We start from the raw sequence: 16,180 nt of genomic DNA on the forward strand, positions 1-16,180 counted from the left end.
ATATGAATCATTTTTGCAACAGGTGGGAATACATTTTTTTAAATGTCAATCAACTTAACAGTCAACAATTCAACTCCTAGATTGGCAATGCTCAAATAGGAACTGAAAAGTGTTTATTTATTCTTGTTCTGTTATGGGAATGGAAGCTGCAACCTCCCACCTCAAAGTCAAATGCGTAAACTGCTTGATAAGTTAAAATTCATTATGAACTGTGTCCATGTCATTTAAAATAATCATTTTTCACCAGCTACTGTATTTATGTTGTAAATTTTTATTCTTTGTAAAATAAATTCCTTATGGAAGAAGTTAGATTTCCATGAAGGATATATTGTCCAGCTATGCTGAAATTCTTACCGTAGCTATCATATCTAACAAATTTAAAAAAATATATTGCTTTATAATAATATAATTTTTTTTTCCCACAGTGAGTATAAAATTATTTTTTTGTCGATTTCTTAGGCTTTTGTCCAATGGATTGGTAAGGAATTTACATAAACCTAGTTCTGTATTACCCTGCGCAGAAGTCTCTGCATTGGATTGTGCTGCAGTCCGTTCGTTACCTTCAGAGATGTGCTTTATTTCAAATAAATCCATTTCAAATGGAAATGCAAAATGCAAAATGGGTATTTTCCATTTTGCATTTTAAATGCTTTTCTAAAAACGATTTTGCATTTTGCATTTTAAATGCTTTTCTCAATGCATTTTCCATTTTAAATGCTTTTTTGCAACATTTTTCCTACTATCTCCACTCATCTTTTTTTCATAAGCCCCAAATATCAGTCGGTCCTCAACCTCGCTATGAGAGATAATTTACATTTGTCAAGTTGCTCCCTGGTAGGAGCCCTGGCAATTGAATGATACCATTACAAAAAATACTGATTCAAATACTGAACATGGGGCCATGACGCTGTAATATTAAATGTTAGATAGCAGTTTCTATGTTTTTACGTTGGCAACATTATAGTCCAAGCGATGACCGTAAAAATCCCATCCCATAGGCCACATGAACCAAATTAGTACTGGGCTTTACCCCAAATAAGATTAGTTAAAAAAACGCATTCATCCAGATTTCGGCCCGGGAGGAGTCCTGGAAAGCGACGACTTCCGGTGTCATTTTTGGGATGAAAATATCCAACGTGCCACATTACCAAAACTAACGGCAAAAGTTGATTGCAAATTTGTTATGAAAAAAAAATCGTTCTGCCAACTTTTGTGTGGAGAGAAGTACCTAACAAATGACATTGTAGGTATCCTCCAGATGCGGCAAAATATCTCATCGGCCACACGAATGAAATCGATGTCAGAATTTAGATAAAAATTCCCTGTTTACGAATATTTCGTTCGGCGAATGCGTTTTTTTAACTAATCTTATTTGGGGTTAAAGCCCAGTACTAATTTGGTTCATGTGGCCTATGGGATGGGATTTTTACGGTCATCGCTTGGATTATTAGTCCCGCGCAAATTTTTGTGGTGTCATAATCTGTAGTCGTGGTGTTTTTGGATTTACCATCATGTAATATGTTTGTTCTACATTGATGTCCATTATTAAATCACAAAATTGTTTAAAAATTCTATAATTATTTTAATTGTTTGACCTGAGAAACCATTTTGCATTTTCAATGCATTTTGAAAATAGGTATTTTGCATTTTGCATTTGAAATGCTTTTCTAAAAACCATTTTGCATTTTGCATTTTCAAATGGAAAAGTTTTGACCCATTTCCATTTTGCATTTCAAATGGTTTTGGGTATCCATTTTGCACATCTCTGGTTACCTTACACACGCGGTTTATGTCAATTCAATAAAATTTCTAAAAATTAATTGTTCGGCCGTCTCGATATTTTTCTAGGAAAAACTGATGTCGTCTGTGTCAAATAAAAATATAATATGATTATTTTTTGTTTCGATTATCATGCCCATCCCTTCCTCCTGCCATCTTCCAATTTCTATGCCTGTCAAAATTTGGGAAAAATCTATGATCTTACTTTGTTTGGGTTTGGGAACGTTGGCTGTCAAAAGTGTCGAGTTAGTTTTGGTTTGAAGTCAAATACTTTCGAAAAATATAAGATAAATGCCGCTAAATATTCCTGATTCTGATAGTGAAGATGAATTGCCCCCAGGTTGGCAAGAGAAGGCGACTCAGGATGGTTGCGTTTATTTCGTCAAGTAATTTAATTGTTTTTCTTTATATCAAGCCATGTACCTACTAAAAGTGCATTATGATCTTTCTTTTATTATTATTTGCTCTCCACCATTAAGATAATGCCCGTAAATTAAAGTCTTGCGTCCTTGTATTGGTGATGCATAAGTTTTTTCTTTGAAGAAGTAAATTGTCAATATTGTTGTGAATTCAGCATATTATATTGATGAATAAGAAAAACACCTTTTCAACACTGCGACGCTTTTGGGCCTTTAAAATAATTTTTAGTTGTAAAAAAATTATTGCTTCCCTCATCCTTATGTTGATACTTTCCAACCTTCTTATTTTCCTCCCAACTTCCCCAACCTTACCTCACCCTTAATTGGGGATGCAATAGTCCCTTAGGCTTGTGCCGCATTAAAAAAAAACTAAGCATATTTTTTTGTAACATTACTTTGATTCAACAATTAGAATAAGTTTGTCAGACATGGAAAATAGTGCAATTTAATAGGTATTTCATTCAAATCAAAATTAATATCTTACTTCTTTAATATGGCAGCCAACTGTCATGTTGATAGCGCTATAATTGATATAAATAAAAGGCAATTTCAAAAAAGGAATGTGTGTGACCAATAGACTCCAAAACTACTCGACCAGTTTTGCTAAAAATTTCAAAGTTTGTTTTTATTAGTGCCACGAGTATTTCGAGAGTGATTTGAATAATAGAATAAGTACAGGACGCTCAAGAAAGACTTGACGCATTATCTCCGCACTGGAATGAGATACGGAGTCGAATAGAATGATAGATATAATGTAATTTTGTAATAGTAACAATGTGGTATACAGTAGTGAATGGTTGAAAAATTCGGGGACGCCCGAGAAAGACTATCACATTATATCTTCTCTGGAATGAGATACGCAGTCAAATGAAAGTCGATATATTGTAATTTTTTAACATAACAATGTGGATTTCATTATAGTACATGAAGTGAGTGGTAGAAAAAGTCTGGGATGCCTGAGGAAGAAGAATCAAATAATTATTTGTGGTAAATGAGGTGAACGAGGAAACAGGTGTAAGGAGAATGTATGACTTCGAAGAGAATGGCAGAAGAAGACGAGGATGCCTGAGGAAGACATGGCATGATCAAATACTTATGTGTGGTAAAATGTGGCATATGTGATGAATGGAGAAAGAGTTGTAAGGAGAATGTATGACGTGGAAGTGGATGGCAGAAGAAGTCGAGAATGCAAGGATGGGGATTTAAACAAATACTTATTACAATACAATAATATTATTTGTACCTTTAAAATGCACCCAGTTTCCAGGTGCACTAGAATTCACAACCTCAAAACTTTATTCCAAACCATTCATAACCCTAGCAACATCGGGCAACACGTCCGCTAGATAATAATAACATAGGTTTTTAGGCTATTTCTATTATCTTTTTTAATTAGACCCAAACTAATAACCTATTTTGTAAAATTTTAAATTTGTGAAATAGTGTTAAATTACAGTAATAATGTAATGTTGAATTACAGGTTCTTAGTTTAGGTTTCTTAAAAAGAAACATTGCTTTTGTTAATTATCCGTATTATGTGTATTATATAATTATGTAAGTAAAATTTTACTGAAACTTATTTCAAGCCATTCAACAAAAGGCACCCAGTGGACACACCCCAGAACCGGCAAGAAGAAATTCGTGAGCGGGGAGCTGCCGTACGGCTGGGAGAAGAAGATGGACGAGGCCACCGGCACCACCGTCTTCTGGGACAGTGAGAACGACCGAACTACCTTTACTGATCCCAGACTGGCCTTTGCCACGGAAGAGAAAAATCACAAGGATGATTTCAGACAGCGTTTTGATTCTTCTAGTACTGCCTTTCAGGTAGCCATCATTACTTGCTAATAATATATTAAATTAATAACCTTTGTTGGTATGTAAATGAAGAGTAGCACACAATGATATTCAGTCAGAAGGTAAATATACAGAAAAGAAGTAGCGGTTCTTCTCAAGGGGACGATAGGGACAGACCCCACCACATATTTCTGAAACCCAGTAAGAGATTTTTTTCTATGCTTTGTGTTCACTAAAATGAATGAATGATTTCTTAACATAAAAGTAATTATTAGCATTTGTACAAATATTATCTAAAAAATTAAAATAGGATCATTTTTAAGCTCAAAATTTGAAAAGTTTCTATGTTTAAACACACATGCGACCGCTCCGCTTTACTTGTTGCGGCACTGCAACTTGGCTAAACGCAGGCAAGTTCGAGAGCAGTTACAGGTCATGCGCAGTTTGGGGACATCACCAAACTATTTTCCCTGTAGGTAAATTCAATTTTTTGCTTGTATTGAAAACATTTTTTAAGGATTTCGTCAATCGGCGCATGCGCATTTGAGTCATAATATCATAACCGCGCAGACATATTCCAGGATCCCCTTGTGAATAATTGGACGTTTGTTTTAGACCAAATTGAAGTAGGTTAGTTATGCACGAGCCGGGATTTGCGGTAGTAGTATTGTAGCCGTATGTGACCGTTAGTAAAATAATAATATTGATTGGATTATTTCTATAGCGCAGTTCTATTCCGGTAAAATTAGATACCACAAAGGTGCTCTAAACCTAAACTAAAAAAAGTGTGTTTGATTTAATTTGTTATTTTTTTTATTAAACTTTGTTTCGTATTTCTGGTTAGGTGTGTTGTAAGAAATATAAAATTTACTATAAAAAATTAATGAGGACTTTAGGACCTTGAATTGAAAACATTAAAAATTACCTACTTTCATTTTAAAATATCATATATTGGGTCTGGTATCTGTTTGATAATGTTTATGCCCCAGATTGATAATGCCTTCAGAACTTGTTTTTATAAATTGAATGTTAACATTATTGAATACATATATAAAAAAATATATATATACATATTCTGCTTTATAGTCAAGATTATTATGTAATGTAAATTAGTCTTATTATATAAAATAAATTAGTATGTACATTAGGGTGTCCCAGGACATAAAGAAGAATTTTTTTTTCATGAATTTAAATATGCATACCCTCTTATTTTATTCCATTTGATCCCAATAACTCATATAATAAATATTATTTGGATTAAACACCGGCAACCCGTGCCGACTTGATGCCAAACATATGGTACAGAGTTAATATGGAAGGATTTTCAACTTTCATTTTTGTCGGATAAATAAAATTTTAAAATGCACAAATGTTCAATTATGTAGTATTTTATATTTAAAAATGGTTTATTGATTAATTTTTTTCTTCATAGTTGGTTTTTTACAGTCAGGATAAATCTTCCGGTGTTCCTGAACGCATCGTAACAAAAATTATGTTTGTTCCTCTTCGACCGTGAGATTAAGCCATGAAAATCTTGCATTAACTTAACAGTTTTTTCAGCTGTATCATTCACTACCCTCAGCGGCGAACCTTCTTTCTGACTTCTTGATACGAAGCATTATTTGACTACATCGTAGGGAATTCGTTAAGAAAACTGGCATCTGTTTTCAGACGATCAAACAAAAACTTGCTCTTGACTGAAATGAAGTCGTAAATATTTTTCTCTGAAACAAAAGTCACTAAATTATGATATGAACAAAAACCTCAATACAAAACATAATTTAAACTACTTAATAAACTTACCATACAATTTACCATCAAGATCTTCCTTCGATGGGATGTAACGTTTGTCATGGGTTGATAAATTATTTTTTTTGATATTTCGAGCATTTTTATTTTAGTTGTTTGATCCACAGCATCGTCAAACAGCGATAAAATAGATCCTTCATCGGTCAAATACTATAACTGCTTACTAAACAGAAATAAAGCTGCCATTGAGATGTTTTCATCAATTTTTTCTTAAGCCTTCATCGATTTCAAAAAGCACAAGTCCTTGTAAGGTGCTTTAACCGCTATAATACATTGTAACCATGGCTTGACATAGAATGTTACTATGAACAGGCAAACGCCTAAAAGTGCCGCCTTATCCTTACCGGTAATTTTAAATTGCGCACAAATTAATGATATTTTCAAGGAATAAAGCGCCTTTGCCATCCATCGAGCACCTGGAGGCCGAATCTTAAATTTTATCGCTGTATCTCCTCCTAAAACTATCACACAGAGCTCTAAAAACTCTCAATAGTCATCTCCAAGTATTTTTGTTGTCAGTGCAGTACGGTAAAAGTCAAGCAAATCATCGATTTCGGAAGCGGTTAGGTGCAATGTGAGATTTTCTCTGTAGCACTGAATTTTATCGGGATCAAAATTTTTACAGTTATCTCGAAACTTTTTGAAGAGGGCTTGTAGTCACTTGACTGATTTTTACTTCAAACACAGCTTTTAATACCAACTATGGCTATATTTGGTATATATTGACAGTTAAATTCACTTTCCGGATATTGTAGAACAAAACTTCAAGAACTTGTCCATTAGATGGCAGTTTAGAACCCGATATTTGGTGTTTTACGACTCCTATTAAAAATATACTCTTTTTAGAAGTGCGTAAATCTAACAACATCTTGTCTGAACGAGTGATTTTCGTTTACTAACAAAATAGCAAGTTACTACAAGCTCATCAACACGTTTGCTCGCTGGCGTCTTAATGTACAAGTACTGATATTTTTCGATGCAAGTCGGCACGGGTTGCAGTTGTCCAAAGTAAACGAAATTTTTTTTATAAGTGTTTTGTCATTATTTAAACAAAATTAGAGGGTATGCGTTCAAAAATAACAACTTTAATTTTTTTGGGACACCCTAATGTACATGATTCAACAATAGACGTAAGTCAGTAAATGCCTGTGTTGCCGGCTATGAAATTAAAAAAATAAACATATTTTTAGATTTTACATGGACGAGACTTGACAAGTAAAACAGCCCTCATAACCGGTTGTAACACTGGAATAGGATATGAGACGGCGCGTTCACTCGCCCGTCACGGCTGCAAGATTATAATGGCGTGCCGGAACCTGAACGAAGCCAAGAAAGCCATCAACACCATAAGCGCCGAGAAGAAGAAAGCCGGAGACTTGTGTGTTCCCATGAAACTAGACCTGTCTTCATTGAATGATGTTAGACTCTTTGCTGCAGCTTGTAAAACTCAAATAAAGTAAGTTAATAAATATCTCTAAATGCTTTAACTGCTGTTACTGCAACCTTTCTGTCTTTTGCTTTTATTATTTAAGGCGATGCACTGCGAAGGAATGCAAAATCATGTGTTTTTGGTTTGAAAATTTGATCGCTTTGAAATATTATGGGTGCTTTAATTAAATACTGTGAGTAGAACATAATATCTTGGCTTTTGCTATAATCGAGCATAATATGCTAGTTAGGTAATTTTGCGGTGGAAGCAACGATATGTCTTTTTATAAACCTAGAAATAAAAAAGTAAAAGGCCTATAAAAAATGCTTTGAAGTGCAAAATATTTGACGGCCGGCATAGTCCAGTGGTAACGCATTGGACTGCCATTCCGAAGGTCGCGGGTTCGAACCCGGCGTGCGCAAATAAATTTTATTTGATTAATTTGTGTTATTTCACAATTAATTAATTAAAATAATATATAGTATATTTGCGGCACGTTCCAGAGTGGAAGATACTACCAGTATCGCCCTGGTGTAAGACCACCATTCAGAATTGAAACGTTGCTCCAAATGGCTTTAGCCGTGTTTAGTGACTAGATCTGAATAGCCAGGTACTTCCCCACCTTCCTCTTTCCCTTCCCCACTTACCTTCAGCCTCACAACATCCCCCAATTGGGGATGCCATAGTCTCACTGGCTCCAGACGGGAGCAGTTGGGACTCTTGTGAGGTATTCACTATAAAAAATAAAAAAAAATCCTAATTACGAATATCTTTTTGAATATGGTTTTATTGTATAATGTGGCAAATTAAGTTCTTTACATTATGTTCCAGCGCCCTTGAGGTGTTTTTGCATAAAAACGGCGCTATACAAGTCATCCAAGTATTATTATTTTATTATTATTATGTTCGGAAAACATTTTAATATTTGTGCCTGAAATTAAAATTAATTAAAATGAACTTCACAAAATAAAATAAAACACGCATTTTGGCGATCTTTTTTTATTATTATTATTGTAGAAAGCAATCACTTTGTGGTTTGACATATTTAAAATGAAATAAAATAATTTTTGTTTTAAAACCACGAGTTTTTATTAATTTTTTGATCCGACCGGTTTCGCTTTACTCAAGCATCTTCAGGGTGAAGATGTTTGAGTAAAGCGAAACCGGTCGATTCAAAAAATTATTAAAAACTCGTGGTTTTAAAACAAAAATTATTTTATTTCATTTTAGATCTTTTTTTTGCATAAATCAAAACAGGCAGCTGGTGTTGAGCGAGAATTTCAACCTTTTCGCCATCTGTAAAGGAGTGCGAGATTTCACCTGATTCCGAATGAGTAATAATGAGTAGCACCGTCTTATTTTACGGTTTTTTTTAACATTTGACAGAATGTTTTTTATACTTTATTATTTATGCATTGGACCGGTCGGTGGCTGAGTTGACATCGGGTTTGGGTCCCACCTAGGCGTAGTGTGTTCAATTTCTCGGCTGGCTCCTCCCTCGCACCACAAGCAACATTTTCCACTTATTGTGGTGGTAGTAGGAGATTTTCAAATATTGTCAGGTTATTCGTAACCAGGAAATGTTTGTCTTTCTTTAAAAAAAAATACTATTTATGTTTGGGTAAATATTAACATTTCCTCCGAGTAGTACTAATGAAGCACTGGGCACAAATATTGGGTTATGTGCATTTCTAATGAGAAAGAGGGTGTGTTTTTTTGTTTGTATTTTTACATTAGCTCGACACAGGAGACTCTGAGGAAAATAATTCCTCTCGGGGCTCATATCATCTTTGGGCAAAGAAGGAGAGGAAGTTCTGGGAAGGAAAAAGTTATGAGGGCGGGAAGGAATCTGCGGTCGGTGTGTCAAGGAGTGACGGACATACAAATCCATCTCCCTCCCACTGCTGGAGTCCTGCTGCAGAGGTCTCCTGATCCGGCTTGCCACGCAGTTGGTGGGCAGATAGATCCGCCACTAAGACATGAACACACTTTATCCCATGAATCCGAGCACACTTGCCGAGTCACCAAACATAGCGAACCACTTGGGATGACCTATGGCAGAGGTGTTGGTATTCCAATAAATGGTTCCCGGAGCAGCAGTACCCATACCTGCCTCCCAAATTGTAAACAACGGTTACAACGGCGCTGTGAAAATGGAGAGAGAATCTCTTGGATATATAGTAATGTACTTAAATATTTATTTGCAGAAAACTAGACATAATTATACTGAATGCTGGTGTATTTGGTTTGCCGTACTCTGTAACGGAAGATAATTATGAAAGCACATTCCAAGTGAATCACCTGTCCCACCTCTACCTGGCGCTGCTGCTGGAACCCCTGCTGGACGCCGGCTCGCGAGTCGTCTTCGTCTCCTCAGAATCTCACAGGTTCAATTTTTTATCTCTGGATTTTGTTTTGAGCTGTTTCTGATAAATCTGCAAGACGATGTATAGATAAATAGTCTTCAAAATGAAATTAAAAATCAAACATCTTGCATCTGTTTATGAGCACAATGCTTTTTTTAGTTAATAATCATCAAATTGTTTGTTTGTATGAATTACAAAGTTATTCATGTATATGGCAATATATATTTTAAAGTTTCCTTTTGTTCACGCAATATATATGGGATTGGTAGGTATGCATTCGCAAAGACTTGGTGGATAGTAAATCGCAATTCCTGAAATTGTCCTATCTACCCAATGTACCCATCGTTGTTGCAATGTGTCAATAAAGTGACATTATGCTCTTTTTGGTTATTTGTTTTTGGGGTGTTATGCCGTGTTGCGCTAATTCCTTTTTTAGCGTGTGATACATCTGCCCTGATGATGGACACTGCAACGTTGGCTAAAGAAGGATTTAGCGCAACACGGCAAAACACCCCAAAAACAAATAACAAAAATACTTTTGGCCGTGAAAATCTTAAATCATATTTGACATTATGCTCATTTGGAGCTCTGTAGAGCTTGGTAATGGCTCAGTATAAAATAATATCTCAGACAGGGAGGATTGACGTATAACATAACCACAACCGTGGAATAAATTATTGTGAATATAATTTAATATTCATATTTCGAGTGCATCCAGAATCTGGCAGACTGGCCCAACTGCGACGGTTGAGTTCCTTTTTATCCTATAATCCAATCTGGGCTTTTCTTATGTTCCAGAAGCCCGGATTTAAACATTGAGGAATACTGTCCATCAAGTTTAGTGGATGCATTAAAAGTTAATTGTCCCATATTACATGGCGGTTAACATATGTTTCACGACACCACCTTTTATATATTCATTAATATAATTTATTATTCAATTTATAAAAAAAAAAACAGTTATTTATGAACAAGTTCTGCTGTGTAATTATTATTATGTATGACAGCTGTTTCGCCTTCTGGCATTATCAAACTGTCTTCTGAAGGCATTATTAAACAGTATGATAATGCCTTCAGAAGCAAGTCATGCGTAATGATAATTACAAAGTAGGACTTGTTTATAAATAAATATTTTTTTTATAAATTGAATAATAATATCATTGAATATATAAAAGGAAAACTTAAAATTAAACTCCAAATAAGGCAATCTATATTATTAAGAAATTAAATTTACCAACAAAGGGGCCGTTCAAGTATTACGTAAGCAGATTTATTACAATTATTTACCCCCTCTCCCCCCTTGTCACCAAAAGTAAGCAAAGCTCTTACCCCCCCCCCTCCCATGCTTATGTAAAAATTGGTACCTATATGCATTTTTCTGTTAATGTATTCTGTTTTTTAAGCGAGTACCTAAACGTATTAATTATTTGTGGGAATCCCCGAATACGTATTCGGTTTTCAAACATAGACAATGTGTGGGTTGCCAATGTGTAAAAAAAATAACTACTGCTGGGCAGTGCTGACGTAATCACTATCTCGACCCCCCACCCCCCCATGTCATCAAAAATAAGCAAAGCAAAGACCCCCCTGCCCCCCTATAGTGCTTACATAATACTTGAACGGCCCCAAAACGAATATGTGTTATGTTAACTAAATTAAGAAAAACAGTAGAATCTGCAGATAAATGTTATGTTTGTTAAGTATTATTAAAATTCTTGTAGTATCATGTTTTATAATAAAAATAATAAATAAATAAGACAATACTTATGAATTTTAATAATACTGGCTCTTATTGATATAAATTAGTGTACGAACACAAAGGACGCGTGTTTCGGCTTTCAGATTATCGGTGCTCAGTGCCTAAATTCGTCGGCGGCAGTTGGCGCCGACTTGTGGACACGTACAAGCGGGTAATATCTGCACCACCTGTGCGGTAGCCTGACAGCAGCTGTCAGTTTTAACAACATTTCGAGCTCGTCAGACGAAGATTTATTTACTTTTGGAGAATACTTTCTTGAAATTAAGAAATAAAACTTGTGTAGAGTGTTTCTTTTATCCCAGACTAGCGAATTGTTGAAAACAGCGGCAATTAACAGGTCGCTCATGTTGACACTATCATCCTGCTCAATAAAATAAGCGCCACTAAACGGCGTCACCGGCGAGTAGGAATTAAGAATTCATTCCGGTAAAGCTTATCGGCGCCGCCATGCGCGTACACAAATCTGAACCTGCCTTCAATATGTGCGGTCTCATACGTTTACATACAAACATTCTCGTCGGCGCTTCTGCGCTAGTCGGCCACCTACGCGCCGACTAATCAGAAAGCAGAAACCCTCATCCTTTGTGTTCGTACACATAGGTAGGAAACCGATTATTATTAATAGTTCATACATACTGTTAGCGTTTTATTTAATGACAATCTCAATCTATCAAATGATTGATTTCTATAAAAATCACATTTGTCATCACTTATATTTTGTTGTGTTGAAATTCTAGTGCCCATTATTTATTGTGACATGATTTGTTATGTAATGTAAACAACATAAAATAAAATAAAATTCTGTTATCATACGAGCAGGTAACTGAACATAACTTTTGAACAATTAGAACAGTGATTTACAAACTATTTAGCAGACGAGCTGCATTGCCTATTTTTAAAACCTTTGTGGGCTGCATGGAGTACAAGTTTGGTACGTAATAGGCTGCACGAGATAGGCTTGTCTGCTGCGAGTTGTTCATTACTGAATTAGACAGGGTTGTTAATTTCAGGTTTGCGAAATTCCCCGTGCCAATTGATAAGCTATCGGCGGAGGCCCTCTCTCCAGGGCCAGAGGATTATGGGGACATGACGGCGTACAACAACTCCAAGCTGTGCAATGTGATGTGCGCGCGCGTGTTGGCGGGCAAGTGGGCCCCCAAGCGCATCTATGTCAATGCCCTGCACCCCGGGAACATGGTGTCCTCTAGTCTCAGCCGCAACTGGTGGCTTTACAAATTGATCTTCAGCATCGTGAGACCGTTCACGAAATCATTGGTAAGAAATGTTGACTGGTGTACAAAAGTATACATTTAAATGGCTAAAAAAAAATCTGTGTCATTGAATGATAAACCATAAAAATTTGTTTCTTCTAAATAAATCAAAACATGCATATACATATATGAAACTGACAACCAAAACTTTGTAAGTATTATTGAGTTGAAAGCCTTTAATTTTGATTTGGACTTTCAATTTTACTATATTTTAAAATTGACTGTCCCGAATTACTTCAATGTATCAATATCCATGTTCCCAAAAAATCATGCCGACATTTCTTACCTTTTTACTTCAATAACACCGGGACACTAGCTTACCAAAATTCTCCGATTCCGAGACTTCACAATCTCGGAAACAAATATTCTGATCTGGGTGATATATTTCATTTGAAAACTAATCAGTATAAATGTTGTATATTCTATCACTTTTATTCTTCTAGACACAAATAGACCTATGTACCCATATAACTTCTCCGCTTCTACTATTTTGTTTTGTTGAATCTTTTAAATTCAATTATATGCGTGAGGATTCATTTTTGTCATTATGTTTACATTCTTCTTTATTGTATTAATTTTTAAGTGTTTACTCTGATACAAAATGCTTGTATTTTTTTTAAAGAAAAGCCCACTAGGGCGTGTAATAAATAAATAAATAATAATATGATAAACAAAACCAAGTTAAATTAAGAATATGAATAAGTCATTATTTTGTATAGCATCTGTCATGCAAAAGCTGATTAATTTGTAAAGTAGGTCATTTTCCAAGTTCATGCATTCTTAAAACATAGTTTTTTTTTAATCATTGTCAAGTAGGATAGATATACATAATGTTTTAATTTTTTAAGTGGATGTGTTGACACAAACTATCCCAAAATATCAAAAGGATTATCAAATTATTCTAAATACGAAATCTAAATTATACTAAATGTCCCAAAATGTTTGTGGTTCAAAAAGTTTAATTCAATATGTGAGACAACCGTGTGATTAGGGCACTGATCCCAATCCACAAAATCCCAATTGTTGACTCATTGGGATGTGCGAGTGTCATTTGAAAGTGGACAATTATATCTTTTTCAGCTGTTCAATTAGTGCCCCTTGAAGAAATAAATATTTGTTACTTATAACAGGTCCGGAAAGTGATGGATCCCCTCAACTGTTGAATTGTGTGCCCCTTCTTTTCTTCATGATTTAGGTATTTAAACTTGTTCCCATGCCCACTAGCATGCAGGTTCTTCTACTATCTTCCAACATTCCAGCTTTCAAATTACTCCTCAAGTTCCTTCACCACATTAATTGCTTATTTACCAGCGCAGACCCATGAAAAATCACAGGATAGTCTGCAGTGGCGGTTTTTAACAGGGGAACAGTGGGGACAGATCCCTCTAGATATTCCCGAAAGCTGCTAAAATAAATAAACAGTTGATTCTTTGTCTACACCAAAATGAATGAATTCTGTAAACAGCAATTAACTTTGGCAGAAATATAATTAAAATATTATTCTGGATCATTTTTAGGCGTCGGGCGTCTGCTCCGCGACACATACAAATCGTGTCTCTCATTTAGTCAATGGACATTTTCTAGCGCAAAGACAGCTGAGGTAAAACTCTAGTATAGTAGTCCCTGAAAGAGGTTGTATGTATGTCATCGACGATCATCGTCTTTCTTCTCGCTTGGCTTGTATGAAAAAGAAAAAGACAGAAGTTACTGTAATGTGAATAATGAAGAATATAGATGATGTGAAATACGACCTCTCTCTGGGACTACTTTATTTGTATGATGGGTATTTGTGTGTTGTGACCCTATAAAAAAAATGTGTTAATCGAAAATGTCCCTGTAAGTGAGTAATGTAAATCGTGTGGAAAAGACGGCAACAACCGTCTATCTTTCATACATTTATGATTAACACATCTGGCAGTATCCTTGTGGCATTATGTCCTGCTAGATTTAGAGGTCCTAAACTAGATTTCAATTGAAACTGAAATATTAAAAAAAAATAGGAATGTTACAATATGTAACTTTATGAGCGGCTCCTATGAGAAAGAAGTGTCTGTGAATGTGTTAAATTCAAAGCAAATCCGAGTTCCAGAGTTAATTGAACCAGGATTATGCAGAACACACGCACAACCGAAATTAGTATTTTTTATTTTGATTTACCTGTTTGTTTTTTAAGCTTAGTTTTTCCTGTTGGATTCTAGCAACAGGCAGCCAGCACCTCGGTGTACTGCGCCACGGCCCTGGAGCTAGAGGAGACCACGGGGCTGTACTTCAACAACTGCTACCCATGCGAGATGAGCGCCATGGCCCGCGACGACGAGGCGGCTGTGCGCGTCTTCGACCTCTGTATACACATGATCACCCGCCGCCTCGGACCTGGGGAACTCACCACATATGCAGACTCCAAACAAACCTAAATTATTAACTGATTGGAGCACTAGAACAATTTTCTAAAAAATATTGGCCTAAGGACCAATATTTCGCCTTCGTCATCCAATAATCTAATTAAAATAAACTACCATAAACTAGGCTACTTTGAATTTTATGAGTGAACAAAAGAAATTAAAAAAAAATTTTACAGTGTTCTTGCTATTGTTCTAAATTTCAAATAATTTCCCGCAAGGTGATGGTTGGAGATAGGTAGGAACTGGATAAATGACATTCCGGTAGGAACTCATATTGTCATTTCCAGAGATGTGCTTTATTTCAAATAAATCCATTTCAAATGGAAATACATTTTCCATTTGAAATGCTTTTTTGCAACATTCTTCCTACTTTCTCCACTCATCTTTTTTTCATAAGCCCCAAATATCAGTCAGTCCTCAACCTCGCTATGAGAGATAATTTACATTTGTTAAGTTGCTCCCTGGTAGGAGCCCTGGCAATTGAGTGATACCATTACAAAAAATACTGATTCAAATACTGAACATGGCCATGACGCTGTAATATTAAATGTTAGATAGCAGTTTCTATGTTTTTACGTTGTCAACACTAGTCCCGCGCAAATTTTTTGTGGTTTCATAATCTGTAGTCGTGGTGTTTTTGGATTTACCATCATGTAATATGTTTGTTCTACATTGATGTCCATTATTAAATGACTAAATTGTTTAAAAATTCTATAATTATTTTAATTGTTTGACCTAAGAAACCATTTTGCATTTTCAATGCATTTTGAAAATAGGTATTTTGCATTTGAAATGCTTTTCTAAAAACCATTTTGCATTTTCAAATGGAAAAGTTTTGACCCATTTCCATTTTGCATTTCAAATGGTTTTGGGTACCCATTTTGCACATCTCTGGTCATTTCACAACCAAACACTAGGCTCTGCCACACGTACACTTCGGAGCGGCGGTGCCAAGCCGCCACGCAGAAAAGTCTCACAATGAGCTGTAATCTGTTACCTTACATTCGGGCTTCTGCGTGGCGGCCTGGAGCGGCGCGTGGTTCTGCCGCTCCGAAGTGTATATGTGGCAGAGCCTATTGCCTTAAAAAAATATTATTTTAGTGAAAAATTACTAAAAAGTGATGCAAAGTAACCCCAGTTTATAGTACT

At 35.6% G+C, this 16,180-nt stretch overlaps 1 protein-coding gene across 1 annotated transcript; it reads left to right on the top strand.

Annotated features, from left to right (window-relative positions):
• Window positions 1–1,997: 1,997 nt before the first annotated feature.
• On the top strand, window positions 1,998–16,111 carry Wwox (WW domain-containing oxidoreductase). The gene is made up of 6 exons (XM_089651316.1): window positions 1,998–2,165; window positions 3,785–4,025; window positions 6,995–7,260; window positions 9,441–9,620; window positions 12,369–12,633; window positions 14,828–16,111. The coding sequence occupies exons 1-6, from the start codon at window positions 2,071–2,073 to the stop codon at window positions 15,041–15,043; spliced, it is 1,263 nt and encodes a 420-aa protein (XP_089507442.1). The 5' UTR covers window positions 1,998–2,070; the 3' UTR covers window positions 15,044–16,111.
• The last annotated feature ends 69 nt before the right edge of the window (window positions 16,112–16,180 follow it).

The sequence above is a fragment of the Hesperophylax consimilis genome, chromosome 4, assembly GCF_061612785.1.
Source record: "Hesperophylax consimilis isolate HC1 chromosome 4, BYU_Hcon_1.0, whole genome shotgun sequence".
Classification (NCBI taxonomy): Eukaryota; Metazoa; Arthropoda; class Insecta; order Trichoptera; family Limnephilidae; genus Hesperophylax; species Hesperophylax consimilis.